The sequence below is a fragment of the Pyrus communis genome, chromosome 14, assembly GCF_963583255.1.
Source record: "Pyrus communis chromosome 14, drPyrComm1.1, whole genome shotgun sequence".
In the NCBI taxonomy this organism is placed as follows: domain Eukaryota; kingdom Viridiplantae; phylum Streptophyta; class Magnoliopsida; order Rosales; family Rosaceae; genus Pyrus; species Pyrus communis.
In genome coordinates this window covers 24,284,884-24,295,921 of record NC_084816.1, presented here as the reverse complement: position 1 = coordinate 24,295,921, position 11,038 = coordinate 24,284,884, and the positions used below count along the sequence as shown (strand labels likewise).

The following is an 11,038-nucleotide window of genomic DNA, read 5'->3' as shown; positions in this document are numbered from 1 at the left end:
CTTTCTCTCTGTTTGTCTTCAGTTCTGTGCCTCTTGATTTATTCAGTTCCCATTAAAATATGCAATCACTGTACTTACTTTAATCGTAGTGCCAACAAAAATTGTTGACTAAATTGAAAAAAGTTCCTGACCGAAAGAAAATTAGGAAGAAAATGAGTGGATTTTTTGGTTTTTTATGCATTACAAGATGACGAAGCAACGGTTACAATTTTTCCATATATGTTTATCTTAATAATTTAATTCGTGATGCATCCGCGTATCAATTTCTTACATAATTTGTGAAAGCATATTTCGTAACATAGTTTAATATTTTGAATAGTTCATTTGTTTTAATTTTATTTATAAATAATTTTTACAAAAAATTAGACAAATTTAATACTATTAAAATATTCATTTGTAGTGAAGAAAATTGAGGTATACAATTTTACAAAGAAATCCTAAATTCTTAATTCAATCGTCATATAGTTTCAAAATTAGGTGATTTTTTATAGATATAATCTTAGACGGAATTTAAAAAATAAATATCTTGAATTGTTAAAACACATTATGAAATAAACTTTACAAAATATTTGTAAAAAAATTATATAAAAAAGTAATGCTACAAATTCATCTGTTTAATTTTGGTTATTTATTTATCGGAATTTTGCTTATATATTTAAGCGTCGGTCCAAAGGACAACTCAATAGCTTATCACTGTCATCCATTTGGGACCAAAATACGTGGGGGTTACTATTCAAAATATAAAAAAATAAAAAATAAAAAAAACAATGAGGGGCGAAAGTAAGGGCCAATTAGAAATAAAAAAATATATGGGGCCGAAGGTGTGGGCCGAATTTTTTACGATGTTTAATCGTTTAATTGATACCAAACGGGACTCAACCGCTAGTTAAGCGTCTTTTTCCAACAAGGATGTAGGGTAGGACATTTTAATCGCATAATCAATATACCAGCCCAAAATTACTGTTCGATCATGAGGGAGGGAGTTGGTCAGTTTTTGGACATTTAACCAACCTATGTTGAGTCGAAGGTGGATAAGGACTTGAAAACCGTCAACCAAACTGAACTAACCCAATCACCATAAAGTCTTGTTTAGGCCTAAAATAATATTTTTGGGCTGAGCTTAGAGTCATTCTCGCCCCAGTAACATTCATCTAGAATTTTGTCATGGGCTATCCAGTCAAGGTCAGCTGAATCTTGTTGCGAGGAGGATTGGTTTAAGATAAGGGTGATGTGGTTGAACCCTAGTGCAACAAGGAGTTTGTCTTAAAGCTAAAGATGCTTAGAATTAGGGAATGAATTTGGTTCGTTAAAGAGCTTGGTTCAAAGTCCTATAGGGGTTAGGATTGGCGGAAACCTGATTAGATTGGGATGAAGAGTTCTAATCTGAGTGCATCTCTAGTTCGACCATGAGGGGGTTCGATGCTATAAATAGAGAAGGGAGTGCATCATTCAAGCCCCTTCAAATCAACACACAAAGTGCCCTGCGCAAAGCTTCTCAACAACCTTGAGATTTTTTCCTCTCCCCATTTCTTCCTGTCAACACATCTTCAGTTTGGATAAACATCATTGTGAAGGCAACCTACGACATCTTCAGTTTGAATAGACAGCACTGGCGCTGTAGAATCAGCCAACCAATGAGCACCTTCAGTTTAGATAGACAACACTGCTTCAAGACTGGCTGGTTATTTATCTAAGTCTCGGTCAATAAGGATTTGCGATTCCTTGTTGGTAGAGGTCATCTCATCAGCCTTCTCGACGAAGTAAGGTGTTATAGGTTACTAGGCTCGGCACATTGAACACCGAGTTTTTTTTTATGATTGGATATTCACAAGTACATTTTAGAGTTCGACATTCCGACAGTCGAACCACATTTACCATCAAAACATTTATCTATTTCGAGTACTTGTGTCCATATAGTTTGATACCAATTCAGCGTACTTATACTCTCACAAATATAATTACCAAGACTAAACCTGGTGTCGACGATTTGTGAACTTTGTAGAACTAGCAGCCTTGTCTTCAGGCTCTAGAACCCGAAGGCCGAGACATGTTCCTTCCTCGGCCGCAGTCGTAAGATTGAGAAGTCAACAGTGCGCCCAACACAATATCAACATATTTTACTTCCTAGGCAAACTCGACTAATGAGTTGGCACGCCTTGCACACAACCGAATGACGTAGTTAGCTTATTAATTACTCGGCATGTGCGTCACGTAGGCTTAGTAGTTTTTAGGATCAACAAGTCTTCAATTACACGTTTAGTAATTGAATTGTGTTCAATTTTGCGATCTGAATCCAACACGTTTAGGTAACTGAAACATTCAATAGTCGTATCTCTTCCTATGGGTCTGATTCTCATGCGATGGTCAATTAGTTGGCTCGAAGTAAGTGCGTAATCTTACCAACTAACAACAACTATCTATCATAATGATTCAAGTGGCACGCTACTAGTGTGCATTCAGCTTGGAAAGATCACGTGTAAGAGCACGTTTACTTGTTATAGCCTTTGGTTACTAACACCAAGGGTACAAGGGAATGAATAAAAAGGTGAATCCTACATGAATTTCGGTATGAAATACCTAAAAATTAAGGGTATCTCCTTAACGTCCATAGATACCATGCAAGTAGGGGTGCAAATTGAATTGGAAAGTTCCAATCTGAATCGAAAATTTCCATTCCGAATCCGAAAATTTTCGATCCTGAAAATTTTCCGAAAGTTTCCGTTCCTAAAGCCTAAAATGTACATAAAGTCCATAAGCCTCAGCACACAAAGCCCATAAAATGTTCGGGCTTTATGTTCGGTAAAATAAGGTTCATGGGACGACCCATATTTTTGTGGGCTTTATGAATTGATGTTCGGGCTTTGGGCTACGGAGTCCAACAATATAAGACAATTCTTTCTATTTTTTATATATATATTTATTTTTTTATCTATTCTTAGTACGACTCTCTGGTTTAAAGAAAAAGATAAAACTTCCAACAAAATAAATATTTATATAAACAATTTGACAAGAACATAGTAGTTAAACGATTTTGCTAATTGGTTAATTTTTTTTTTAAATTTAATGAAAACAACAAAATATTATTTCCTATAGTCTTCGAAATCGCTTTTGTTGGGAAGCATTATGCTGGTTTTTGCAAGAAGTGATTACACCAAAAGCATGTCGAATTTTTTATTCAAAATTCAAGTGATTTTTCTAAAGGGCACTTATACTTGTTGGATTTTGTTTTTAAATAACTAAAAAGTAATTTAAATAGTGTTGAGAGAGGAGAAGAGGAAGACTCTAAATAACATGCAATGATAGACAATCTCCCACTTGTTTCTACTTGCGTTTCAAGACTAATAAAATTTTCAGCAAGTCATACGAAAATTGACCTTAATCATTAAAAAAAAAAGAGTTTTAGCTATTTTAAGAGCAGTTTGAAAAAGACTCGTAAAAAAATAAATGTAGACATTATTATTGGAGTAATGCTAATAAGGTCATCTATTGAAACCATATTTTATAAACTATATGACGTAATTGTAAATTAAAATGTTACTTAAGTATTAAGTAACGTGACAAGTGTTGAAAAGGTGTTGAGGCTTTGCATGACGGGGTGAGTTCAAATTATGTTGGTGGTTAATCTAACCTCTAATCTAACAAAATATATCGTTTAACAAAAAAATAAAAAAGAAATTTGAGTAATGTACTTATATCGTCTCGATTATGACTAATGCATTATTTAATTTACAAATATAGTCTTAAAAATTCCTACTATTTTCCCCAGAGCCTATTTTAGAATTTGGCTAACTATTTTCGTCCTGGCATTTTTTCTATATAAAAATGAAGAAAAGCCTGATTTCCGATCAGTAGTCTCTTTCTCTCGTCCTCGTCCTCCCACTATTTTCCTCTCTGCGATTTCCAGGGATTGGATTTGTGGATTTTCCCTAGCTCTCCCCACTCTCCGTCCGACGCCCTCTCTCTCTCTCTGCGATTTGGGTTTCCGGTCGTTTCGAATTCTTTGCGAAGGTACAATCTTTCTTCCTCCGCAACTTCTTCCCATTGTTTCGAATATTGTAAGCCCGTACGCAGCGGCAGTCCTGTTGTTCTTCGTCTGCTTCGATTCTACGGTTTCCTTGTTGTTCTTCGCTGTGTAATATTGCTTTCGTGCTTGTTTGTGGTATAGGATTATGGGTTTTGTTTCTATTTTTTTTTCAGCGATCTGTTTGTTCTTAGGGGTTTATTTGGTTGGCATTGTTTATATGTTCTGTGCGGGATAATGATTCCCAATTTTTGTTTGTTTATTATCTATCTAGGGGTTTCCCGTGTCATCACTTGTTCATCATCTATTTAGTGTTGTTTGTTAATGATTTAATCTGGGGTTGTTCTCCATGACTTTAATGGCATTGCTATACTGCTTTGTTTACCATGGTTTGTTCGTCGTTACTTATTGGCGCCATACATTTTTCGGTTGATGTTATGGAATATATGGTTGTATATTTGCCAATCATTTGGCATGACTATTGGGGGTTACTCTGTAATCATTTCCAAATTATAACACGAATGTACTTGCACATAAACAGTATGTGTGCTCAAATGTACAAGTGGGCTATATGGTTAACCTTTTGTTGTGTTTTTTTTTTGCTTTCTATGTTGATAGAATTGTAGTGGGAGGGTAACGAAACTTTTGTTTCAAACAAATGGAGCGCAAAGTTATTGAGTTAGATCAAGGATGGGACTATATGCAGAAAGGGATCATGAAGCTGAAGAAGATCCTAGAGGGGTTACCGGAGCCTCAGTTCAACTCAGAAGAATATATGATGCTTTACACGTATCCTTTGGTTGTTTTGTATATATTTTTTAAACGCTTTGTGTTTCTTTTATTTGCTCCTTATTGGTGCGTTCTCCGAGGTGAACCTTTCCTTAACTTTAAGTACAGAACCATCTATAACATGTGTACTCAAAAGCCCCCCAATGATTACTCTCAGCAGCTATATGACAAATATCGGGAGGCATTTGAGGAATACATTACTTCAACGGTGAGGGTCGAGGAACATCCTGAGATGTTTGCTTATGGTTTCTTTCTCCTGATCATTAACTAAAGCGACATTCTTTCATTATTTTCTGAACGTCATAGTCTTATTTGGTTGTTCATCTATTAGGTGCTGCCTGCTCTTAGAGAGAAGCATGATGAGTTTATGCTGCGGGAGCTTGTTAAAAGATGGGCAAACCATAAACTAATGGTTAGGTGGCTATCACGCTTCTTTCACTACCTTGATCGTTACTTCATTGCAAGAAGGTCACTTCCTGCACTAAAGGAAGTTGGACTAACCTGCTTTCGTGATTTGGTTAGTTATTGGATCATTTATATGTTTATACATACTTTATGCAAAAATACCTACTCGCCTTTATATGCTTTGTTGTTTTTCGAAAGGGGATTCAGTAATCTCAAATGTATTTAATATGTAACCTCAGGTTTATCGGGAGGTCAATGCTAATGCCAGAATTGCTGTTATTGGTCTTGTAAGTTTATTGCTTCATGATCAAGTCTATGTTTATGTATATGTATCCTGGCCATGATGAATGTTGTATGACCAATTAGATTGATAAAGAACGTGAGGGAGAGCAGATTGATAGAGCACTATTGAAGAATGTGGTAGATATATTTGTTGAAATTGGAATGGGTCAAATGGAGTCTTATGAAGAGGACTTTGAAGCACACTTTCTAGTAGATAGTGGTGAATACTATTCTCGTAAAGCAGCAAATTGGATTTTGACAGATACTTGTCCGGAGTACATGTTGAAGGCAAGTTTTCATGTGTTCAAACAGCGTGTGGATTTTCAGTGTAGTTTTTGTCTAACCACTCTTGTGGAATTATACAGGCAGAGGAATGCTTGAAAAGGGAGAAAGAGAGAGTTAATAACTACCTTCATTCAAGCAGTGAACAAAAGCTTGTGGAGGTTAGTTAATGTGTAATACTACATTTTGAGAATCAAGTTAGTAGATAGTATGTGTGTATATTGGTAGCTGTGATATAGAAAGGGTTTGTGTGCGTTACTATTTGTGTGCCCCTGTATATTATAGGATCTTGCATGAATGTTGGAAATAAGTGAATTTTTCAGAGGAATCTTATGAAACCCGTGGGCCAATTGTTGATATTTGAATCATTTAGAGGTGTGTTAGCATTAATGCATTAGGAGTTTATAGGATGTACCATTCTAGAAAATCTATCAACATTGTGCAACATGGAATGTGGCAAGGAACATACTGATGCATTACATAATGCATAAAAGGTTTAAAAACAACCTGATACATTGGACGTGGTATGATTTGCCTGATGTTGTGACCCTGCTTCTATAATTGAAAAGGTGGTGTAAACAGTTTTGGTTTGATAATTTGTATTATTTTTAATCTCATTTGTCTTGTATCATGATGTTGTTTTCTTTCAAGTTCTTCTAAATTATAGTTGCACTCTTGCCTGTAGAAAGTGCAACATGAGTTGTTGGTGGTTTATGCAACTCAACTGCTTGAGAAGGAGGGTTCTGGATGTCGTGCTTTGCTGAGATTGGATAAGGTATCTTATTGCCTGGCAGTTTATGATCCTGTTGGCAATCTATCTTCTATTGTATGTCTAAGACTATGTCTGCTTGTCTGTATCTAGGCGGACGGTCTTTCTAGGATATTTAGACTTTACAACAAAATACCTAAAGGCTTGGACCCTGTTAGTCTTGTATTTAAACAGGTTAGTTTGTTTTTTGTTCGTGTTCTTCCTATCTCTTTCAGATGCTCATTTATTACAACAGTACCAACATACTTGATGGTTTGCAGCATATTACTGCTGAAGGTACAGCTTTGGTTCAACAGGCTGAAGATGCTGCAGCTAACCAGGTTCAGTATCTTCTTGTGTTTGGGGTTTGCTGCAAAAAAGTATCTCGTTGTGTTTATGCTTAAAGTGACGTATCACTAGTGTCTTGGTGTTATTGCTGCCATATATTTATCCTGAAAGATATATTGAACTTAAGTATAGGTGTAATTGCTGGATATGTTTTGTATTCTGTTTTGGATCTATTTACATTTATTCTGCTTACCGTTCTATGTATGCATGCTGGAGTGTAATTGCAAATCACTAAAATTCCTGCGTGTTGCCTCTATTTGATGCTTCTCGTAGATGTCTTTGAAGTCATTGGCCCCATATCTTGGCTACTTCAAAAAATTAGGTTGCAAGTGTGATGTGTAAACAATAACTAGGTGTTTGCATAGTATATGTATTTTATTACAGTCAAGGGTCCTAATTAAAAGTGATGTGGAGGCTTTTAATCAATAAACGACATGAATGGTGACGTAGATTATGATTAATAGTAAAACACTAATCTAAAAAATTTTATAAAATAAGACTGAAAATAAATGTGAAATCTGGAAGAGGGAATAATGTGAGAGGGAGGCACATATGCTTGTTTCTCTGCATTTTTTAATTAGTACCCTTGGATGTTATAAATCTAAAGATTGAAAAAAGTGTAAAAATACTGGTCGAAATGTTTGTCCCTTGATCCTAACCCACATACATACACATATATGAAACTTGCTTTTGTACTGACATGTTTTTTCATTGTATAATTACAACTTATGATTTGAGTAAGTGATGTTTGAATTGATGTTATTGCATGGTTGCTTGATGCACATTTAATTACTCATCTTGGAGCTTTGACTCAAATGCTTATTAAGTTCAAATGGATCATGGCATTATATGTGCTAAATCTATTGAGGCAGAAGAGAATAAAATGTTGCAGGAATGGGATGATTGTTTTAAGTCGACTTTATCTTTTTTTGGCTAGAAACTTAATGTCCTGACAGTAAGCTGTCCTTTCTTGAATGCTTGTTGACTATGTTGTGCCAAGGGCTCTTTATCAGTAGTATTATTTGATTCTGTATTATGTGTGCATTGGTGAATCCAATTAAGCATCCAGGGAGTGAACTAAATACGTGTTCATCCTGCTTTTTATGACTATGGTGTTAATTTGTATCGAAATTGCTTCTGCAGGCTTCAGGTGGAGCTGGTACACAGGAACAGGTAACTAATTTAATCTCTATTATTTGATAATTTTGGCAGTGATTGGCAGTCCGTGGTTGACGTATCTTTTGTGGTTTTCAGGCTCTTATAAAAAACATAATCGAGCTGCATGACAAGTATATGAAATATGTTGATGAAAGCTTTCAGAACCACACACTCTTTCACAAGGTTAGTGTTGCAAAATTCGTGTTATTTACATTTGTCCTGTTACATTATCTAAAAGGCCCCTTTCTATTGTTTGTTTAATAGGCGTTGAAAGAGGCTTTTGAGGTATTTTGCAATAAATCCGTTTCTGGGAGTTCAAGTGCCGAATTACTTGCTGGATTCTGTGATAATATCCTCAAGAAGGGTGGCAGTGATAAATTGAGTGATGAGGCTATAGAAGAAACGCTTGAGAAGGTATTATTTTATGGAGGGTTTTTCATATTATGAATTTTCATTTATTGTTGGTGATGTGTTTGGTAATTCTTATTGAACTCATTTGGTCTTTTGATTAATTTTAAGATTGTCTTTTAACTTTCTTCAGGTTGTTAAGCTGCTTGCTTATATCAGTGACAAAGACCTTTATGCAGAATTCTACAGGTAAATCTATTATTTTTCCTCTCAGTTTATACCATATGTGGTTTTGTGTGTCTTACAATTTAAGTTCTTGTCAGATACTTTCCAGTTAGTGTTTTAACAAGGCATTTACCAGTTACTATGTGAAAACCCAATGGTTAGTAGTACAAAGTCTTGGGTCATATAAGTGATACGAGTTCTTTTAGCCAGTGGGTCAGCAGACAACATGGTAAATGATCATGAAGAGCTAACAGTGTCTTTGTACTTCAACATGTATGTGTGTGCGTGTCGGCTCAGTAGACAATAAGTAATTGTTTTCAATACACAGGAAAAAACTAGCCCGTCGGTTACTTTTTGATCGCAGTGCCAACGAGGACCACGAAAGAAGTATTCTGACAAAGCTGAAGCAGCAATGTGGTGGACAGTTTACGTCAAAAATGGAGGGAATGGTGAGTGGGCCTGTTTTCTTCACTGGGAATGTTTCTGACTGTTACTCCACCATTAATAGAGATAGTTCCCCTTTTTTTTTTTTTTTTTTTTTTTTTTTTTTTTCTGTCAAACTATGGTTAATTTCGTATGGAAATGTTTATATCTCGAGCAAGAGAGTTAAAAACCCAATTGGGGAACAACCGTTTCCAGTGTCTACAAAGTAAGCTACCGGTTACCGGGTCACTTCATTACAATTACGTGCAACATAAGAAAACATGATATACTCCAATTATCTAGCCATCTGATGCACATCCTGCAAGTACTCTCATTATCTTCCTCCGTTTCCAGAGATATTTGTCCTTGAGATCACAGGGTATTTTTAATACTAGGATTGACATAAGTTGGATCGGAAAATTATTTTTATTGATCATAGTTGAAGTAGAAAATTGTTTCTATTGACCTATGCTGAAATATGAACTTATCTATTGACCTAAATTAAATTTCCTAAATTATCTTTCAGGTCACAGATTTGACAATAGCTCGAGACAACCAGAAAGGGTTTGAGGAATATCTTCAAAGTAACCCTGCTGTAAATCCTGGGATGGACTTGACAGTCACTGTACTTACAACTGGCTACTGGCCAAGTTATAAATCGTTTGATCTTAACCTTCCTGAAGAGATGGTAATATTTAGTTTGTTGAAGATTAGCACATGTTCCCAATTGCGGAATACCTGATGCCCATATGTTTGTTATATATTTGTGTTCCAGGTTAAGTGTGTTGAAGTTTTCAAGTCATTCTATGAAACAAAAACAAAACACCGGAAACTTACATGGATTTACTCATTGGGCACGTGCAATGTTACTGGCAAGTTTGACACCAGACCCATTGAATTGGTCGTGTCAACCTATCAGGTTATTGCACTACTTTGCTTGATTTATTTTGGCCGTTGGCAGAATGTCACCTTTTCAAGATTGTATTCGAGTACGGGGACTATATTTTGTTGCCTTTTTTTTCCTTTCACAGGCTGCTCTGTTGCTCCTCTTCAACAGTGCTGATAAATTGAGCTATTCAGAAATACTGACTCAGTTGAACCTTACTCATGACGACTTGGTTAGATTGCTTCATTCGCTCTCGTGTGCCAAGTACAAGATTCTCACCAAGCAGCCAATTACAAAGACCATCTCAACGAATGACAGCTTTGAATTCAACAAGAAGTTCACAGATAAAATGAGAAGAATTAAGGTCTGAGATCCCTATACTTTTTTCCACTTCATTCTTGTTCTGAGAGTTGAAGATTAGTCAACGTGTGCTGTTTTGGTATCCTTAGATTCCTCTCCCACCCGTGGACGAAAGGAAGAAGGTGATTGAAGATGTTGACAAAGACCGGAGATATGCTATTGATGCTGCTATTGTTAGGATCATGAAGAGTCGAAAAGTTTTGGGTCATCAACAATTAGTCGTGGAGTGCGTTGAGCAGCTGGGAAAAATGTTCAAGGTACTACATTATGTTTGTCATTGAATGCAATTTTCAATTTACGTTCGTGTTCTTGTATCCATATCTATATATATTCTGCGTTTCTCTGTTCCCGTTGAATCTGTACTGACAACGGTTATGGGCGGACTTGAAATGCGCAGCCGGACATCAAAACGATTAAGAAGCGGATTGAAGATCTCATCACTCGGGACTACCTGGAGAGGGACAAGGAAAACCCCAACATGTTCAAGTATCTTGCCTGATTCGGTTGCGTGGGTATATACTAGGGACTAGTCGAAAACCCTAATCAGAAAGCTCGAACCATAGTTTCTTCTTCTTCTTCGGACCTGAGAGCCGAGAGATCTGCTGTAAATTGTGTGCAGCTCTTTTAGAAATGCTAGGATTTTGGAAGGAGTGGAAGATTTTTGTGCAATCCGGTATTAACGCCATTTTTGTGCAATTGACCCATGCCCCTACCATTATTACTACTATTTATTAATGGCAAATATTATTAAGATTTTTGTGTT

At 36.1% G+C, this 11,038-nt stretch overlaps 1 protein-coding gene across 1 annotated transcript; it reads left to right on the top strand.

The window, feature by feature from the left end:
• The first annotated feature begins 3,818 nt into the window (after positions 1–3,818).
• Positions 3,819–11,038, top strand: LOC137715622 (cullin-1-like). The gene is made up of 20 exons (XM_068454967.1): positions 3,819–4,008; positions 4,640–4,810; positions 4,919–5,018; positions 5,142–5,327; positions 5,455–5,502; positions 5,582–5,789; positions 5,867–5,940; positions 6,465–6,554; positions 6,642–6,722; positions 6,809–6,868; positions 8,019–8,048; positions 8,130–8,216; positions 8,298–8,447; positions 8,575–8,630; positions 8,935–9,055; positions 9,556–9,717; positions 9,805–9,948; positions 10,061–10,279; positions 10,365–10,532; positions 10,673–11,038. The coding sequence occupies exons 2-20, from the start codon at positions 4,680–4,682 to the stop codon at positions 10,772–10,774; spliced, it is 2,217 nt and encodes a 738-aa protein (XP_068311068.1). The 5' UTR covers positions 3,819–4,008; positions 4,640–4,679; the 3' UTR covers positions 10,775–11,038.

Bases quoted from the DNA above. Each gene is read 5' to 3' on its own strand.
- LOC137715622 (XM_068454967.1), top strand. From the start codon at position 4,680: ATGGAGCGCAAAGTTATTGAGTTAGATCAAGGATGGGACTATATGCAG. The intron at 9,056-9,555 runs GTGAGTGGGCCT...ATTATCTTTCAG, and splicing joins CGTCAAAAATGGAGGGAATG to GTCACAGATTTGACAATAGC. The intron at 10,280-10,364 runs GTCTGAGATCCC...TGGTATCCTTAG, and splicing joins ATAAAATGAGAAGAATTAAG to ATTCCTCTCCCACCCGTGGA.